This window comes from Cydia amplana, chromosome 11, assembly GCF_948474715.1.
Source record: "Cydia amplana chromosome 11, ilCydAmpl1.1, whole genome shotgun sequence".
Taxonomy (NCBI): Eukaryota; Metazoa; Arthropoda; class Insecta; order Lepidoptera; family Tortricidae; genus Cydia; species Cydia amplana.
In genome coordinates this window covers 1,235,499-1,256,568 of record NC_086079.1, presented here as the reverse complement: position 1 = coordinate 1,256,568, position 21,070 = coordinate 1,235,499, and the positions used below count along the sequence as shown (strand labels likewise).

At 36.4% G+C, this 21,070-nt stretch overlaps 1 protein-coding gene across 2 annotated transcripts in view; it reads left to right on the top strand.

Moving 5' to 3' along the window:
* LOC134651931 (E3 ubiquitin-protein ligase RNF144A) overlaps positions 1–15,790 on the top strand; it is a 171,185-nt gene extending 155,395 nt beyond the window's left edge. Inside the window, exons 7-10 of one of the 2 annotated variants that reach the window (XM_063507050.1) lie at positions 4,492–4,692; positions 12,979–13,068; positions 14,672–14,766; positions 15,481–15,790. In XM_063507050.1, the coding sequence (XP_063363120.1) occupies positions 4,492–4,692; positions 12,979–13,068; positions 14,672–14,766; positions 15,481–15,592 (498 nt within the window). In that variant the 3' untranslated portion in view covers positions 15,593–15,790. The remainder of the gene's footprint in view (positions 1–4,491; positions 4,693–12,978; positions 13,069–14,671; positions 14,767–15,480) is intronic. The other variant, XM_063507048.1, reaches the window with a different exon arrangement.
* Positions 15,791–21,070: the final 5,280 nt, after the last annotated feature.

The window sequence follows — 21,070 nt, the reverse complement described above, 5'->3', positions numbered from 1 at the left end:
GTAAAGTATCATTCAATAGAACTTGCTAACTATGTGTAAACAAACCGCCATACTAAAATTGACACTGAATATCAAATTTTAACTTTTGTCATAGAGAAAAAAATACATAGAGTGCTCACTCCATACATCAGTTTTAGTAACAAAAGACTATTAGCATCTAGCATCGAGTAGCGGAACTATCAGTACTGCTACTTGACAATAGATGTAGCACCGACCGGAAAGTCTTATGCTGTTGACATAAGACTTTCCGGTCGGTGCTACATCTATTGTCAAGTAGCAGTACTGATAGTTCCGCTACTCGATGCTAGATGTAGACACTGAAATTAATAGTCCGAACTGATGTATGGAGTGAGCACTCTTGTCTTTATTTCTCTATGCTTTTGTTTACATACATAGCAAGTTCTATTGAATGACACTTTAAGGTCCAACTTAATTTGCCTTGTTGTTGGACAAACATTAATGCCTCCTACCTAAGCCATGTAATAAACGAAAGTTTTTAAAATTCAGATCGAGTCGCTACCTAAAAAATTAATCTATGGAACTTGCTAACTATGTAAACAATCCGCCATATTGAAATTGTCTCTGAATTCTTTCTCATCGACTCCAGAATGGCGGACTTAAGAATGGCCGGTGTAGGATTTATAGGATCCCCGTTACAATGCACTGAGCAGTTAAGCACCACTTAATGTAAAAGCTTGTCTGGGACAAAGAATATTGGCCTTTCTATACAAGTTTTAGTGTATATTTATTGTGCAGCGTACTTAGTTTAACTTAAGTATATAGCCTTCACTTCACTTTGGTATAGAAATCAAAGTCATACCTATGATTAATCAGTGGCGGCGCGTCCATAAAAGCCGATTCCCACCGGCTTGCCTGTTTTTGGAATGATTGAGCAGAGTTGTAAAGGAAATATGTAAGCCAAATTAGCCCCGGCTTTCCTATGGATATGTTTGACGCGCCGCCACAGCTATGATATGTATGATACATTATATATAGTTTCGGTTTCGACAGCCAATGTCTTTTGGCGCAAGCGTCTATAATTAACATAGTCCTAGTTCTCTGTTTGAGTGATAACATTCATCATACGATTTATTGCGCTTCAATGTTCTGGTTTAGATTAATGTTACCTATTTATGGCGCGATTAAATATATCTCATACATTCAAGACTCATCTGTTGTGTATGTAAATATTGTTTGTCGATGGACAAAACGTAAAGTTACAAACAGTGCCGCACACACGTTATAACTTAGAGAAATGTCAGCCTAAATACAATAGGAAATTTCGGTTTGATATGTTAAATAAAATATATAACCCGACCTGTTTTTCGCGAAAGTCGTTTAGTTAGTGTTACATTTCAGGTTTTTTTGCTACTTTGTATTTTGCCTCTTTTAGCAGAAACCATGACCTAATGGGTTCTCGAAGTAACCGAGTTAGTTTTTTACACAAGATAAATCTGTTCTAGTATAATAGCTAGAGTCAGAACTAGCTAAATCTGCATTGAATTCAAATGCAATGTCATCATTAATGACAAATTTCTATGAAAATGTGATGATTATAATGACACTCCCTCACTTTTTTCAGTTCAAGTTGGAGCACTTGCAAAGTTAGCTTATCTAGGTATGCCTGGGGCCCGTTTCTCAAAAGCTTGTAACTTGTAATACGAGCGGATGTCACTTTTTGACAGCTTTTGTTAGAAAGGGACTTTCACTTGTATTACAAGTTACAAGCTTTTGAGAAACGAGCCCCTGGCATATTAATGTCACATATGAGACAGCTCAGTCTATTCATGCAGTGTACATAATTGATGGTCGTGTTTACTTGTGTTAATTCACTTTCTTGTCCAAACCCATATTTGTACCTAATCGCGTAACGGCACTGGGCAGATTAATTATAAATTATATCTCGGATTGTTGTTAATCAGAGCCACAATTTTAAACTGACAGACAGTTTGAGAACTGATATATTGGCTTCACAAGTGCGCCGGAAATTGGACATGAGTTTAATCAGTTTTAGTAAAATAATTCTTGTCCTTATAAAAGTGCGTGATTACGAAGTATTGAAGGTAAATTGGTTTATAATGTTGTTGTCATAGTCATGTGTTATTTGCCATTCCTTTTGAACTCACTCTTTATACCTAGGTATGTGGCATATTTGACTTTATGAGTTAAATAATTAGCAACAGCCAAACAGTAACCTAACCTAACCTGTCTATAGGATAACCTTACGAAAATCCTGAAAAGTTAACGGTTTCAGTTTTATGACTAATGATAAATATATGACAAACAAATCAAACAATACATTATGATTTAAAACTTTATGGGAAAGAAAGGGACCCCCAAACAGTGATATAAATGTTTTTAGGTTAATAATAGTGAACGACACGCCATAAAATACCTACAGCCTTAAATGCCTTTAGCTTTAGGCTATAAAATTGGCCTAAACTGCATAAACAAAATCGAGCACAAACACATTTTAATTACCAACCCAGAACCCAGGCGCCTAAGGGATGTATAATATAAAAGGCACACTCACAAATTGCCCTCCTTTTGATCTGTGTATCTGCCAAACGAAAGTTAACCTTAATAATCCAACTTAAAGTTGAATTTGTATTATGCTAATTATGTTTCTAAGGGTCGAAGGGGTGATATTTGGTGTTAAATTAGAATTAAGCTGGGTCTTTGCTTGCCGTAGGTATGCAGTGCAGACTCCAAAATGACATTACCTACATTAACATCTTCAGCATCAATTAATTACAATCCATACATATTTAATCAAAGCGTTTACGCATATGTAATCGTCAGTTTAATATAAATTTATAAATGCATTGAACTGACTATCCATCGAGGCCAATTAAAACATACATTGTGACACCAAAATGATATCTAAACGATATATCCATCGCGCGTGTATTCGCTCGTACTTGCACATACATGATACATGTGTTGGCGCGAGCGAGACGCACGGGCGACAGATATCATTTTAATGTCACAATGTAAGTTGGAATTGGCCTCATGGGCTCGATCAGTATGCAGATTTAACGGTTTTTTACATGCTGTTCAACAGTGTGATGAATCGTCGTTACCCTAAGCCCTAAGTTATAACGATTAAACCCTACTAATATTATAAACGACTTCATGTAACTGATTTAACATGATTTATCTACAAAAAGAAGGGCCGAAGACAGTATTTCAGGATCAATTTGTTGCTGGTCCCATATTAGGATACCCTCCTCCAATTGAGGGGGGATTTAAACCTTCTCGATGCAGAGGTGTAGGGTTGGAGCCGGTGTAGCTTTATTTGACGTTCATAAGCTCATTGTAATATGCGTACTTGAATAAACTATCTTTTATTTTTATCTTTAATAATTGGGTTAGTAACACTATAATTTAATTTATATTCATACTCAAAACATTACCAGAGTAGTTATTCACAGGACCTTCGGATAGTTCAACGTCATCAATCCAATATCTGTGTCAATACAAGCGACTGACCATTTATAGCCCTTAAGTTATTGTAATAAGGTATAAAAATGCTCAGTTGTCGATACATTTCGGCTCTATTGTATTCAAATTCGATTCCAATGCCGTGCCGTGTCGTAATCATTCCGTGGAGTCTTGTCGTGTTCGCTGCTTAATGACATAATGACTGTTGCCTAGGACAACAAAACATTGTACAACCGTACGTACAAGTTGTGTACTTAAGTACTAGGATCTATCATCGTCCATCTCCATACGTTGTTATCTGGCAATTGGATTGCAACATTGACGTATATCTCAGGACTGGCCTTACGAGCAACAAGGATGGTGCATGAATGGGGCCAGTACAGCGGTGTGACAACGCTACAACGCGATCGCGGCGCGAACCGCCACCTTTAGACTGCACGATTGGCCAATTATTCGTGAGTGACACCGTTGAACTTGTACCATTTTCAGTGCCCGTAAGGCCTGTCCTGAGATATACGTCAATGGATTGCAAAGACATGAGTTCCAGATTGTCAGTCGAGTGTTGCTTTTAATGACTATGATATATATTTGATATATGTATGTATATATATATATATATATATATATATATCCATTAATATTATTCCAATCAACGTAGGTCTTATTATTAATTATGTTGTTTTTTTTAGAAAAAGGGTTTGGCCACAGCTTGGCGGGTTTTAAGCCCATCCAGCGTTATAGAGGGTAAATTACCTCATCATCATTTGTTATAGAGTCTGGTAGGTATATCTAAGCATTCTAAGCTCATACCTAAGCAGCAACTTCGTTTTCCTTGCGCATGATTAAAGCGTTAAGCCTTTCAAAGATTATGTACATAAGTATACTTCAGAAATTGGACACGTGCCGCAGTGACCGGATAGCCTAGAGGTTAGGCGTTAGGCTAGTCGCGAAATCTGAGGACGAATGATGGAAACCGATGTGCACTGAAGGGTTTGGTCACGATTTTTCTCAGTTTATAACGTTACAGATGTTTTTCTTTGTCAACAGTGGCACGGCAGCATGTCGTGCGAGGCGGCAGCGGCGTCGTCGTCCATGGCCGGCGCTGGAGCCCCGCTCCTGCCCGACTCGGAGCTCATCAAACTGTGCCCGATGTGCCGTGTCCCTATCGAGAAGGACGAGGGATGCGCGCAGATGATGTGCAAACGGTGCAAGCATGTGTTCTGCTGGTACTGCCTGGCGTCACTCGATGTAAGTGTCTTCTTACTCTTTAATATAAGCAATAAAGTGCGTAATAAGTAAGTATACTGTGTCTCCACGACTCGGAGCTCATCAAACTGTGTCCGATGTGCCGCGTCCCTATCGAGAAGGACGAGGGATGCGCGCAGATGTGCAAGCGGTGCAAGCATGTGTTCTGCTGGTACTGCCTCGCGTCGCTCGTCTTACTACTACTGAACATAGGCAACAGTGTAAGAAGTATGTTGTGTCTCAATAGAGCTGATCAAACTGTGTGTGATGTGACGTGTCTTATAAGAGCGAGGGATGCGCGCAGATGATGTGCAAGCGGTGCAAGCGTGTGTTCTGCTGGCACTTAGCGTCGTTCGATGTACATAAGTGTTGTTTTATCTTTCTGTCTATCAATCAATAAGGATGGACATAGGGCTCAAAGCGCCGCATACGGCTCCCAGCAACCCTTTATGAGTTTTGTCAAGTACCATGATTAACTAAATACAATAAGTACTTATACAGAATTTCTTGCTCCGTGGTCGTAAGTCTATAGTTTTTATACCTCAAAGGCGATTATTTCTTATGGGTATGAGGCACGTTCGTTGCCACTTCAAGGCCTTCAAGCGTGCAATTCTAAAAATGACTTGTCACAGTGACAATCAATATGAAAGTCGCTAGGGACCGCATATTATTGTCATTGTGACAAGGTACGAAATGGTACTGAAATTAAATTCCTTAACCGTAGGTATATCGGTTCGGTTCCCTTAGTTAATTTTTATCAATTCCACCATTTCTCATTGCCTCAAAGAAAATTCGACAATAATTACTATTTTTTACAAACAAGCTAAATGTTAGCGCACTTCGAGGAAAGTAAGTACGGGTTGGGGCTACCGGCCCTTGATCAATTATTACTTAAATCATACAAAGTCAACATAACTGCTATTATTGAAGCAAACGGAAATGTTTACATTATTACAACAACAACATTGAGAGTATCTGTGTTATTAACCCCGATTCTTTGGGAAATTGTTTTTTTGTAACCTCAATATCTTCGTTCAATATGCCATAACTGTAATCTGGCTTGCATTTCTCTGAAATAATGACGCAATAATAATACAGATTTATGTTTTTCACCCACTTTTCTTTTAAGCACCGAGCTGGATTTAATCTTCAATGAAATCATAACACTGTCTTGAAACTGGGACAGTTTATACAGAAAATCCTCAAGACCTGTTTAAAAAAAAAAAAAAAGTACATACTGTATTGTCAGAAATAGTGAAGACTAACAAAAATAAATCGCCGGCTGAGAATACGTTTGTGCCATATCCATTTTTGAGCAAAATCGTTTTTTAATTATTTCTAAAATAGGTAACAAAAAATATGCTATAATTGACACTAATCGGTTTTTGAAAATACATATTTTTCAAAAATGTTGTGCCATATCCGCATTTTACTATAGGATAATTACATTAATTACACTCTGTTAACAGAAAATTATCACAAAAATGTGACATATCCAAAATTTTGGTGTCATATCATACATTGTACGTTTAACATTTACTCATCAAAAACGGATATGGCAATAATAAATGTGCTTTTATTTCATGATTACCACTTTATCACAATATTTGTTTATAAATAGTAAACATATGTGCCTAAATGATAAATAAGTTCAATATTTCCTACTTAAATGTAAAACTTTTAGAGAAATTATTTTGTTTGCTGCTGTTCGCTCTCCTGTAAACCAATGTAAGTGGCGTATGACACAAACGTATTCGCACCCAGCGAAATATAAAACTTTAAGTAGGTAAGTAAAAGTAACAATGAAGTTAGGTTTAAATTTTGAATTCGAATAAATAAAATCAGCAATAAAAGCTCAAAATTTCTAAGTACTTACGTAATGCAGACTTCAGAAGCTGTCTGTGTAACTTTTATTACAATATTTACAAGTTAATTCAAAGTCACAAAATATAAGCATCTAATTAAAATTAAAGAATTTGAAGAGTTGGCATTGAAAATTAGAATTAAGATTCTTGCTCTTTTGAAATTTACGTAGATCACAATTTAAACTTCATTTTAGTTTCATATTTTAGTGAATTCTGTGTTTACATCGAATATTCATTTCAAAATTACTAAGTTTGAGTAGGTAACTATTATACGATTCAATTATGTTAAATGCTTTTCGTTTTCCAATTATAAATTGTGTGGACCAGAGAAGACGATATACCTATAGCTATTTGAAAATCAATTAGAATCTTTAATAAACGTATAAATCTCTGGTTTTTCACACAGTTTACCTACTCTATGGTTCGTTAACTTTTTATTAGATTTTTTTAAGTAGTATGATTAATATCAGTCGCTTGAGAAAACACCTAGTGGGAATTTTGTATGCCAAATGAAGCCGGTACAAAATCACTGACTTAATATAAAAGAAATAGACACACAAAGCAGAACAAAAACGTCAAGAAATGTGGATCCCAATGACGTTTCGCACCATTTGCATTGATGATAAAAACGCTTACGTAAATTTTGAGTCAAGTTAAATGTTTCGTACAGAAAAGAACTAAATGTCGTAAGCATTAAGTGTCAAATTTGCATACATAAGTACCAACACTGTTAAAAAATTTAGTCCGATGGCACTAAACGTAACGTATTTACGTCAAGCAACGTCAAACGAGAATAATGAACGAATGGAGTCACTTTGGTACACTTGAATAGGTATTACTGTACAGAAAAACCAATTGAAGTAATAAATAAAACAAATTTAATTTAATCGGGAGTTTAAATAAAATTAATTCGTGGTTCAAATTCAAACAAATTAAATTTTTAATAAGTAAGTATACGTCTTTAAATACTAATTTCCTTGAAATAAATTCAACTTATTAAATAAAATAACTGTGTATTTTAGATCTACATTTACTCATCGCACGGGTGCACGGGGACATTTAGGTACTGATTGGATTTTTTTTTATAAAGTCCATACTTTATAAAAAAAATCGAGTTGTTCCCACTAGTTACCACCAAGTTCATATCAGTGGTAACTACTAGGATTTTTTTTCCCACCTTTTACCACTGGTAACTACTGGGAAAAATAATTCCCACTAGTTACCACCAAAGCGAGTTGGTGGAAATAACCCAAAAAAATCCTGTGGTTGTCACTGTGTTCAGACAGGTTTAGCATTTACAGTTAGTCGATATAAGCCCTTATTGGTTGTCGGAAACAGGGAAATGGGCCGATCACACAAGTGCCGTCTTGCTTTGTTTAAAACTGCATCACCCCTATCTCTTGCTATAATTAAATAGCAGTCCACTTTGCACGTCGCATAGGTTTTCTTGGAAATCTTGAATTTAAACATAATATTATTCCTTACGAATTCCATATAAAAATAAAAATAAATATTGACCTCACATCGACTCATTAGATTTTTGTTCCTTGACATCCCTTCTTTGGTACTAACAAATTAATTTATTCAAAACCATAAAATTACCACCAAATTACATAAATTATGTAATGCTATCCAAAGAACTAACCGAAAGAAATACATTCCATCCTTTTTCCTTGTTTTATCATTGTTATTTTTATATATTTTAACGGCACATTTCGTAATTGTTGACAACTTCACATTTGAGCGTTTCAAACAAGACTAAACGAAAAAGTAACGCGTGATCTGTTTCAACGTTACTTTTGTGGGGCCATTTTTTGCGGCTGATTGGGTATCCAGTTCTTTATTCTATATCAATGTACAAAATACATGTATACATGTATAAACTCAAACAATTAGAAAAAACCCCAAGTATTGGATCTTGCGATAGGTACTATACCTACTAACAGAATTGTATCGTTTTCCTCATGACTCTTATTATGTAGTTCCTATTTTATATAAGTCAAATACAAAATATCACTCATCTTTGGCATGCAGCTTGTGTGCATATGTATATGTAACGATCTAATTTTATTATTCTGAAACGCTCCCTTACTATCTAGACTAGACTGCAATGTCTAGTCTAAATAGCCATGTAGACGATTTTAAGACCCTGCCAGAATAAGCAGTCGTGGACCTGGGAAGGCCGAAATTCTAACTTTTCCCTTCCTTTTTGTAAGTTTTTTTCTTTTTATTTGTAATCCATTGACATGTAGGTACATATGCCATACGATATAATTACACAGGATAATAGAAAATAGTCTGATCTGTACTACAAGCAAGGTAAGGTCAAGTGTCTGCGGCTTGACCTCGCTTGACCCCTGCTCTTTAACGGTATCACTCTTAATTACACAACGCAATGCCCAAAACAAAGCAAGTGCCGCACAAGAGAAAGTGCTTTAAAAATACTTGAAATCAACCTTTGTGCGTTATAGAAAAATATTCTAACGCGTGTTATAGATGGTCAAGCAAATCTTGTCAGTAGAAAAAGGCGCTAAATTCAAATTTTCTATGGGACGATATCCCTTCGCGCCTACATTTTTCAAATTTGCCGCCTTTTTCTACTGACAAGATCTGCTTGACCATCTATATAAACATTATTTTCTGTATAACCTGAAAAAATCTAACATAGATGTCATTATGCTAAAGACTATTTAAAAAACACAAATCAAAATAATTATTAAATTAATTACATTTGTTCCAGTTTGAAAAAAGATATTTCACCTAATAGTATGCCATCATTAAATAGTCTTCATTTTTAGCAATTCCACTGCATCAAATGGCAAATAAACTTAATATTAAATTATCTTTTTGGTACGGAAGTACGGAACCGTAAAAATTATCATGAATAGAGGTCTTGATCCTTCAAAATTTGAAGTCGGTTAATAATAGGTTTCTATCCTGCTTTTACATATTACGGTTTGTTTTAGGGGTTTTCCGCGTTGCGTCTTACGTAATATGTATTTTTATAAACATCTACCTACGGGTACCTAAGTTCTTTTACACTTAGGTATCAGAAGATTTATAATATGTATAAAACAGCAGCAGTTAAAATATGAAAAAGGACTTGTTATACTCCACAGACAAGACATCCTCTAGACTGAGCATAGTAACGCTACCTCCTCTGCCACAAATATACGATAGTTTTACTCCATCTTCGAGTCAAAGTGTCAGAATCCGTGCCGTGTCTTTGAACGGACCAATCACGCCACGGGATTCGCTCACCTCGTCCCCCGCACCCCAGTATTTTTGGCAGCATCGGTTTCATGAAATAATTCCTCTAAACTCCGTCTAGAGGATTCCTAGTCTATGTTATACTCTAATAGTCAGTTAAATACTTAAACGAGAATATCATCAACATGTCGTCAACGAACGACATAATGATTACCATAACAGTTTAGTATAATAACTATGATTATTTGTATTATAATAATGATTATGTGCGAAATGTCGCAGATTGAAGCGGTCTTGATGTCTGTATAATGATGTATCTATCTATCTCATACCTTTAAACGAGCAATTCTTGTATATTTATTTATTTATATCTATATATATTTCGGGGATCTCGGGAACGGCTCTAACGATTTCGATGAAATTTGCTATATTGGGGTTTTCGGGGGCGAAAAATCGATCCAGCTAGGTTCCATCTCTGGGAAAACGCGCACTTTCGAGTTTTTATATGTTTTCCGAGCAAAGCTCGGTCTCCCAGATATTTTATGTCTACATGTGTCTTTACGTGCATTAAAGTTAGGGCTCATTTAGACGGTGAGAAAACTCGCATGCGAGTTTAATTACATTGCGGTATTTGATCGGATAAGTTTACAAGGTCTATCGTCGTCTTCGTCTGAATATTCATCACTCACCAACATGCTTCGTCGTATTCAAAATTTCCCATGTATTATAAAATAACACAGCGAATATCCGTGTTATACTGGATTCTTGAAATACCGGATTGCCAAAAATAGTCTTGGTTAAACCAATTCTGTATTAAATATTTGAAAATCAATTAAGTATCCTATTTTGACACGACCTTGGCCGTGAGCAGCAATCAACGTTAGCGGGCTCAACGCTGATTGGTGCTGACGAAATGCACATTTCGCTCGCACTTGTCGGTGCGCGTGAGTTTCATAATGCCCGGATTCTGATCCATATTTTGTTAGTAAGACCACAGAATAAAATAATAGTACTAGGTACGGAAGATTCACTCTCTAACAAAACGAGTCGCCGTCGAGTTACGATTACGACAGATATGACCGCTAGGTGGCGCAAGCGCCACGCGCGGCCTATGGCTAGCCACCAAAATTGGTGTGGGACGGATGTACTAGGAGGTATTTGTTGCGACGCGATGAAATCGCGTAGTGAGCCACGCCGTAAGACTTAAAAACTACTGTTAATTATGTACATTATATTAAAAATACTTGGTATTATCAAAATTTTACAAATCCTATAATGTCTAACATGAAACCAATGCGCCAGCAATCATCTCCGAAATGTTGTTGTTACTTTATTACCCCTAAGCCTGTCCATCATCGAGACGATTTTGTCGCATAGCCGCGTGAAAACCGTCTGTAAGGGCCACGGCGTACATGAGCGATGCACTACTTACACCACGTCGGCAGCCGTGGGACAGCCCCAACAACATTCTGCCTTATTAAGTATATTGCACTCGCAGGACTCATAATTTACGGGACATTAAATGGTCAATGCAGTCATCTTGGCAGTGGGCGGGGCACATTGCACGTAGAATCGATGGCCGTTGGGGCGGAAAGGTTCTCGAGTGGCGACCACGTACCGGAAGGCGCAGCGTGGGTAGACCCCCACAAGGTGGACTGGTGACCTGGTAAAGGTCGCGGGAGTCCGCTGGATGCGGGTGGCGCAAGACCCGTCATTGTGGCACTCTTTGGGGTCTATGTCCAGCAGTGGACGTCCTCTGGCTGATATGATGATGTTGAAAGGCTCAATGAGGCCATAAAAGGTTGAGATTAAAACCATATCAAATGGTTAAAAGAGAATCGTCCGGTGACTCGACCGCGACCGCTGCATTGATTGTATTAACATATTGATCGGCGTTTATTTTTAAATCCGCGCTGCAAAACAAGACACAACCTGTTCTGAGTGCGCAGAATTTAGATCGCTGTTTTGATGTCATGCTGATGAATGTTATTCGTTCAAACTATTAGCGACACACCCACAATGATTTATAACTCAAGATAGGTTATAGGTGTTCCAAAATTGAAGCTCTTACCTTGTGACAAATTGTACAATTTGCCTTTAGTCGCGGCTGGACAAGCGAGAAATGTGCACGTGCTCATGAGCTCCCGCACACCGAAAGAGAAAGAGACGAGCTTAGCTTATGTTTATCAAAGAGTGTTACAAAGATGGATGGAATGAGAAAATTAATCAAAAATAACAGATTTCTTCGTAGGCACAGAAATAAATATGGAAGTATTTTTTGAGCTCCTCAAGTATTATGAGTATAACCTCTATCTATGGTTATATAATATCATTGCACACCCACTGATGTTAGATTTGGTATAGTCTAGGCTACGTATACGAGTTATTGTAATATTTTCTCAAGCACTTATACACACATCAGATGCAGCTTAGTAGCCCTACTTCTTCTTCATAGTCTTATTCTATTAGAGAGCTAAGGACCACCACACACTAGCGTCTTTTGAGCGTCGGCGTCTAGTCAGCGCTATGGGAAATGACGTCGCTGCGTTGTTGCGTCGTCATTTCCCACGTTGCGTCGAGCAGCAGCCATAAAGTTGACTAGACGCCGACGCTCGGGAGTCGCTAGTGTGGGATGGCTCTAAAAAGATGATCCAAAATTGATTTGTTTTAACTGCCAAACAGTAATACATAGTACGTCATAAAATGGTAGATTCTGTAAATAAGAGAGGAAGACAAAAAGATGTGAATTATTTGTGTTCCCCATTAACATTCCTTAAAACAAAAACAGTCTAGGTGTAGTCTAAAAAGAGTCATTGACTGCGGAACAGGTCACAGATCTAATCTAATTTATTTATTTATCAATTGAATAGCTTTAAACGTGCAATTCTTTTATATTTATATGTATATATGTTTCGGGGATCTCGGAAACGGCTCTAACGATTTCGATGAAATTTGCTATTTGGAGCTCTCCAGGGGCCGAAAATCGATGTAGCTAGGTCTTATCTCTGGGAAAACGCGCATTTTTGAGTTTTTATATGTTTTCCGAGCAAAGCTCCCAGATATTAGGTTTAATATGAAGTAAGGCACAAAAACTCGTTTGCCTCCAACATTAATCTACTGTCTGGTACGCAAGGCGGCTAAAGAATTATATTTTCACGTGGCCCAAAAAGTTACAAGTTACAATTTGCCTTTAAAAATGTTTGTTTCATTTCAGGATGACTTCCTGCTCCGTCACTACGACAAAGGGCCATGTAAGAACAAGCTGGGTCACTCGCGCGCCTCCGTGCTGTGGCACAGAGCACAGGTAGGTAAACAACCAACCTGCTTTCCACTGCTGGGATTTTTCTTTGACACACTTCGTGCAAGTTAAGGAGAGATTCCAAAAAGTTGGAAAATTTATCTGTTATTTTCACAAGGTTGAGGAAGTTTACATTTGGAAATGCAAAATTTCGTTGCCATGGAAATATGAGATTTTTCTGACGATCAACTTGTGGTTTTCACCAGAAGGTTTACACGCCTTAGACCCAACTAGTACTTAAGTTAGTAGGGTAAGATGATGAGGTGTGCCACGCCTGTATTTACAAATTATGTACAAAATTTGCATATTGTGGACAAACGGCTTTTAATTACAAGGCCTTTAAGGCCTCTTTTTTCCATAATGGGCCACCTACCAAGCATACTAGTTGAACGTGGTACAACAGTTCTTCTGTGCTAATATTATCCCCTCGCTGACGGGACAGAATAAGAACAAGAAATAGTTGATCCACTCATAAATGGAGTTAGAAATGTATATACATAATTCATAATAATTATAATAATTCATTTATTGCGTTTATAATCATGTGTTACATAAGGTCTTACAAAGGGCATTTTACAGCTAGCGTTCACATGAACCCCGTTAGGGTACATAGCAATGTACTTAACTAAAACTTAATACTAAAGTAAATTAGTGAAAAATAATTAAAAATTTAACAATTAATAAAAATATTTTTCATTTTAACTAGTTTACAAAGTAATAGGTTAAATTTAACGTCGACAATAAAATAAATTAGTTCAATTTATGTATAAGTATATAATTATTAAAAAAAATTCATTTAGGTATATGTAATAATTAATAAAAATAAAAATAAATTAATTCATTGTTTAGGATTCAATTGAGTGTATAAGAAAATATGATATACATTTTATTAACATTTATATTTACAAATACCTATATTTTTTAATTCGATAAGGTTGTATCATTTAAAAATTCATTAACAGAGTAATAGCATCTTTTAATTAACAGATCTTTAAGTTTTCGTTTGAACAATTCATCTTTGGTTTCATTTTTTATTTCTTCTGGTATTTTATTCGCTATTAGTATACATCGGTAATACGGACCATTTCTGAACATTGATAATTTTGAAGCTGGTAATTCTAGCTGGTTTAATTGATTTCGTCTCTGTGATTTTGTTACTTTTTGTTTAAATAAATTCATGTTCTTCCTAACAAATAGAGCTGCTTCCAGAATATAAACAGAGGGTAACGTAAGGATTTCAAGTTTAATGAAATGTGAACGACAGCTATCTGGTACATACATACATACATATAATCACGCCTATTTCCCGGAGGGGTAGGCAGAGACCACGGATTTCCACTTGCTACGATCCTGGCATATCTCTTTCGCTTCCGTTACTTTCATAACATTCCTCATACGCGCTCGCCGGTTTAGGGTGCTCTTGACCTGGCCTTTGTTCAGGATTTCCCCGATCTGATCGAAGAAAGTCCGCCGAGGTCTGCCCCTTCCAACTCCCTCTTCTACTTCTCCCTTATACACTCTCTTTGTCAACCATCTTTCACTCATTCTTTCCAAGTGTCCAAACCAGAGAGAAATGTATCTGGTGTTAATAGGTGGCTGTGTATTCCAGGTGGTGGGCATATTCGCCGGGTTCGGGCTGCTCCTGCTGGTCGCCAGCCCGCTGCTGTTGCTGGCCGCGCCCTGCATCGTCTGCTGCAAGTGCAGGTGAGGACTTGATGACGTTACCAAATCTTTTTTCTTATTATTAATATATCCTTTTCCTAATATTAGAAGTTCGTTTGTGGCGAAGCAAAAAGCTGTTTCGTCGCAGGGGAGATGCACCTCTTAGCATTGGCTTGCAATCCATCTAGGAGAAGGATACTCCAAAATTAAATCCCGGTATGGAGTTACCGTAAGGCGCGAGTAGGGTCCGACCTGAAATAAGCGGCAGACTCCTGCAGCCGACCTGCCTCCACACGTATTGGCTCGCCTCTCCTGTGGGTTAAGACAGTGAAGCCGAGAGGGTAATGCAGGTGCTGGGCATCCCTGCGTTTCCTTAATTCCGTCCCAGGCGGTGTTAAGTCTGGAGAGGTTATTGTCTCCGATTTGCACCATTAATCGTCTGCAATAGACGCAAAGGCCAATGGAATTAGAAGTTCGATAGAGCGGCCCTGGTTGATTGTGTCGATCGGTCCGCATCGGAGTTCACAATCTGTCATTTCTTGTAGGTAGGTACCTACTTACGCTCATGTAATTACTCATGAAACGCTAAAGAATCATGAGAAAAAGTATTCTTAGAACTTCATGAGTGTACTCGAGCAGTGAGCACACTGAAACACTAAATGGATCTTTCCCTCGACTAAGTTATTTTCTAATTTGGTTATCCTCGCATATCTTTTAATTTTGTTCAAGATTCTCACCAGCTTCATATCATTTCAGATTATGCAACCCCAGCACGAAAAATCTCGAAGAAGTCGACGAAATCGAGAGCATAAGCCCCGGACGCGAGGGCGACGAGGAAATAACACGCGCCAGGTACCTCTCCGACTGACGCAAGAAGCGCTCCAAGGAGGGATCCGGGCGGTGGTAGGCCACTGGCCGTGTGTGGACTTTGTGAGGTGAGCTGTGATTGGTCAAACGTAGAAGAGGGAAACAGTGATTGGTCAAACGTAGGAGCGGTGATTGGCTAAACGTGTCCTGGAAGTTGGAGAAGAATTTTGACTCGACTGTTAATCGCCGAAGGATTTTTGTTGTGGGACAGAAAGATATTGACTGAGGGCTTTTGTGTAGTTTTCAGCCAACACTAATAAGAATAATAAGAATCTGGCCAAACGGAGGTAATCGTCAAAGGAAGAATGGTCATAAATCTTACACAAGGACCTTTCAATCTTTCTGCAGGTATTTATGGTTGACTTAAGTACCTATCTAATTTTGACGACCATTTATTGGGCAACCATTGAGTGTTGACAAATGTGATGATGTACCTAAAGGGGCTGAATGAGTCAAGATTTCATAAAAGGATGTTGATTATTATTCACGAACACAATGGTATTATTCGAACATTCAGCCATTGACATTGGTGTAGAGATTTTTGCCAAGCGAATACCGGCGATAATGTAAATTGAACACTATGATTATTATATAAATATACCTACTTACTTGATTTTGGCCAAGGTTATTGTATGTGACAATGACTTTTGATTGCAGCAGATTTACTCAGAAAAACGAAATTGGAGGCATTATAATTTCGTTTTTTAGTTTTGTTCAGGGATTAAATTTGTAAAGATTGTTCAGGTACCTACTGTATTTAATGTTGCATGTTCGTACATTGCTGTTTTTTTGTGATTAGTTGATTACTGACGATGGATTACGAAATCCTGACCGTAAATAAAAAAAATTGTCAGTTCAAGGTCGTCTTTTCAATTCAATGTTGTATAATTTGTATGACTTCTTAACTTGGCTTGTAACATTCAAAGCCGTATTTGATCTCTGATTGTTATTTGGACTTTTGGCAGAATATAAAGAACCGAATAAATTTGTGGCAGTAAATATTTATAAATATTAAATGCACTGCCCATCTCACTCTTAACTGTCCATCAGTAGACCTTATGCCTTTTGTAATAAGGTTTACGAACTGTCGGTTAACAGTGGGCGATGGTACTTTAAAACAGCTTGTAGCTCACATATTGATTTGAAGCTTGTTTATATATGTTTGGGGTTGGATTGGGGTGAAAGAGACTGATATCGACGGATGTGTATTCGAGTGCCAATGTTTTTCTTTCCGTTTTCCACTAATGCCAATTTATTTACGCTTTTTGCCAACTTTGGACTTTGCGGCTGTGTCAATTACATTGACAAATTTATCATTAACTTGTTAATGAGACTTAGCTTCTTATGTTGACAATGCAATTGACGTAGCGATGAAGGGAATTTTATATATGGCGATGCCACAATTCTATAATCGCGTAATAAATTTGCGTCTAAATTCTAAAAACCAAATATTAAAACAATGGTACTATTCTTTAAGAAATTGTATAGAAAATGCACCCGTTTTCTTTACGTTTGAATAGTTGAAGTTGCTAAGCGGGCGAAGTGTTCAAAATGAACTAAACATAAGAGAGTAAAAGCGTGTGTTGTTAATTTTGAACATCTCACCCATTTAGCTGCTTCTGATGAATGTACAGGCAAGGAATTTAATTTCCTACCCATTCTGTACTTTGTCACAGTGACAATAGTATGAGGTATCTAGCGATTTTCATATTGATTGTCACTGTGACAAGGTAAGAAACGGGTCCGAAATTAAATTCTTTGACTGTCTAAATATATAATTAATATAATGTCTTGGACAACGAATCTTTGAAGGATTTTGAAAGTTTCTCGAACGATTTAGAATAAAGATGATGGGATTGTATCATGACTTTTCACAGAAATGTAATGTCATACCATTGAGCTGTCTTTCACCTCTAAAGATGGCATGCTCTTTTATAATTGTAATTAAGACATGGATGTTAAAGTGGAACATATAAATTAAACAGGTAATGATGGATATTAATATGTATATTTTTTATAAAAGATAGTATGCAAAGCGTACTTGCGTATTGTTTTGTTAATAACACGTTTTTGAAAAGATACTTAGGCTTGTTACTTCAAATCTAACTTCGATAATAAATTAAATAACACAGGGACCTTTTTCTTGTGAAATATCAGTTTTATTAATTACCCAACCTGCCTAGTTCAGTACACATCTCATATTATTAGACTGATATTTCATATAAAAGAGGCCCCTGTCGTAAAAGTGTTAATACACTTTCATTGCTAAGTTGAATTTTTAACAATTTTTTGGGTACTTGGCAATGAAAGTGTCATCTATTTTTCCCTATAATAGGCTATTTCTTAAATCAAAATCGTCTAGATTTCTAGATAAAACACAAAAATAAAAAACATTTTCGACAAATGATCTATTATCGTCCATTTTATTAACAACTACTTACTATATATTTCTTTATCAAGGAATTCCTGCATCACAAAACTTTCGTATTTCCTCAAATTCTTTTTAAGAAAATGAAAGAAAGTACCATCACGCTCCGCGATTGTTGCACCATTTAGGGGCCTAAATTGATTGTTCAATACTATAGAATTTCCAATTTAGCTAGAACCCTAAACAGCATAACAATCCCGTGTGGTGACTGTACCTACAGTGAAATATGAAAATGAGTTAGTGTTAATAAAGTGGACAATCGTTCTTCTGAATTGTCTGTGATTGTCGCATTATTGCGCGATAAAGCGTCCATCTCTTATACTTCGTTTTTTTTTAGCATTAGAAAAAAGGTAAACAATCTTGATGTGTCTTTTAATTGAAAAACACGTTTTAAAAATAAGTCACGGCAAATATGTAACAATTATGAATCTAATACGATCATTTATATTCTTCTGCTTTCATAAGTAATAGTTTTTGATTTTTAAAAAGCCTTTTTCAATTAAAAGACATGTCAAGATCGCTTACCTTCTTGCAAGTTTTTTCTAATGCTAAAAAAAAACAAACTATAGTGACAACTTTATTTATTTTATCATACAGTAAAGCGATAATTATACGCCCGAACTTTCTCTTACATCGATAATGAAATTATAAGATTTCTTCTCAATTTAGATTCGTAGTAAAAGGTCCAAAGTATTAGTAAAATATAGAGTAACTGCAATGCAGTGTGAAACAGTGCATATGTCAGGAATATTTTTTTAATCACCTGTGATCCATGGAAGGCAGTTAGTATAAAAAGTTAGACAAGATATCCTTTTGGCATGAGTTTTTGAAATTTAAAAGCGGGGAAATTAAATGTTAGTACCGAAATACAACTTACCTACTACCTAATAAGTCCTTTGTCACCAGATAATAACTGTTGAATGAAAGCTATCTCACATAGTTTTTTATGGACATTTAACTGAAAGTACGATAATGGTACCTATTGCATAAGTGACATGTGCGATTATAATCTACTACAAAACTACAACAGCTGTATAATTGTCACATATAAAATAGGGCCCTTATTGTGAACTAAATTTTCCCCATCAAAGCATGCCATAAGGATACCCGGAGTCTACATGTACGTAATACGCACTGCTTTCATGTCCTGCACACAACGCCTTAACTCTTAACTTAGATACGTTATTTATTAATGTAAATAAGGTTTAATTAATGTATGTACTTAAATAGTCGAGGATCGGTGACGTTTTGGAAATAATAGTTGCACGCAGACGCTGCTTAATGTAATAATATATTGTATTGATGTTTTAGTATTACACAGTATAAATATTACAAGTATATTAATTGTAAATAAAAGTGGGAATGTCAGTACTTTTATACAAGAACTTTAGGATTGAGATAAAGTAAGACAATGTATGCTTAACTGTAAAATCTCCATAAGTTATCCTCGATTTTTTGGAAGTATAAAAAGCTACTCGCTCTTATTTCCAACTCTAAACCTTTTTAATCTGTCAGCTCCCACGGCTCATATATGAGCCAGAACGCTTATGGTGACGTCATATCGTGGGATTCGACAGGTTAATCAATCACAGTCAAAATAAACTTCAATTTCCAATATACCTACAATTATTGATAATGCTTGTTAAAGTATTGTTCTGAAAACATGTAATTTAAATTTGATCTTTATCCAATACAGCTTAGCGTTCAAATCTACGTGTTAGTTCTTAATCAGAGGATGCGTGCAACAACTGCTTTTGATCAAAACATATCAATATTATGCATTTTTCTGCTGTTATTTGGTCTAAGTTTTAATTAGTTACACATACACAAAAAATACCCTATAATTACATCTAAACTGGGGCGAGTCATACTGATACCAAAATAAAATGTTGAACTCACGTATTAAAGTTACAATCACGCGACATGTTTCGAATTAATTGAGCATCATAATCATGAGGTTTATTTCCAGTGTTTTTATCTACGCGTCGCGGCTCGCGGCGTAGAGTGAAAAATAATTGTGACTTCAATATGTGACTAATCATTTTATTCTCATTTTAAATAATGTTTTATTTAACCAAAAGCTAAAGTCATCGGTCCCTAAGTAGCTTGTCGTAGCAGGCTAGTTAAAGCATTTGTAGACTTAACTCGACATGTCTGTAGGTGGCTAGGCTAAGTTATTGTACTGTACGTTAGGCTAAGTTGACTGTAAAATCACTTTCCTCTATGGTATTCACGTAAAGACTTTTTTTCATTAAGTTTAATATTTTGTTGTGTTGATAAGACACGTTGTATATAGAAAGAAGTCTATTTTTTGTTATTGATCTATTTCTTCTTGTTTATTTTGTGTTGAGACATAGGTACTTTCCGTTACTTTAATTGTAAACGATTTAATAAAGATTTTTTTCTGACAAATCTCAAGATGGTATTTTTATTATTCCCTCTAAACGCCCACTTGCTGAGAGAGAGAGAGATAGTCGAAAAATTAACCCTTAAATGCATGATTTTTTGTATAATTTCCTAATAAATTGAAATAGATGGGTAATGTTGTATAGCTTGTGGAACAAATAAAGAAAAAAATCTTATTATTTAAAAAATAATATATGCATATTGAGCCACGGGCCATCAAAATATACGATGTAGATCTACATCATAATGCATTTAAGGGTTAAAGGGCCATATGTACTGTAAAACGTACGATACATGTGCGAATAGGTCATTTGCAACTCGGGCCGATTTAAAACACTCCCTTCGGTCGTGTTTTAATTTTTCGCCCCTCGTTGCGAATTTCCTATTTTTCGCACTTTTATCGTAATGTACTTACTGTTAGAGAAAATTTATAGAAAACATTACTGTTACTACACATATGATTTCTTTGAGAACTTGCTGTGGTAAAAAGGACATCACGAGGAAGATGATGATGATTACTTCTTTGACCAATATGACATTATGTTAACGCTCATCATTGGCCTTAAAGTCTATTAGACTATAGACTGTGTCAGGTAAGGCGACGTTTTTCGTGGCTATGTAACGGCCTGGCCACGACATTGCGCC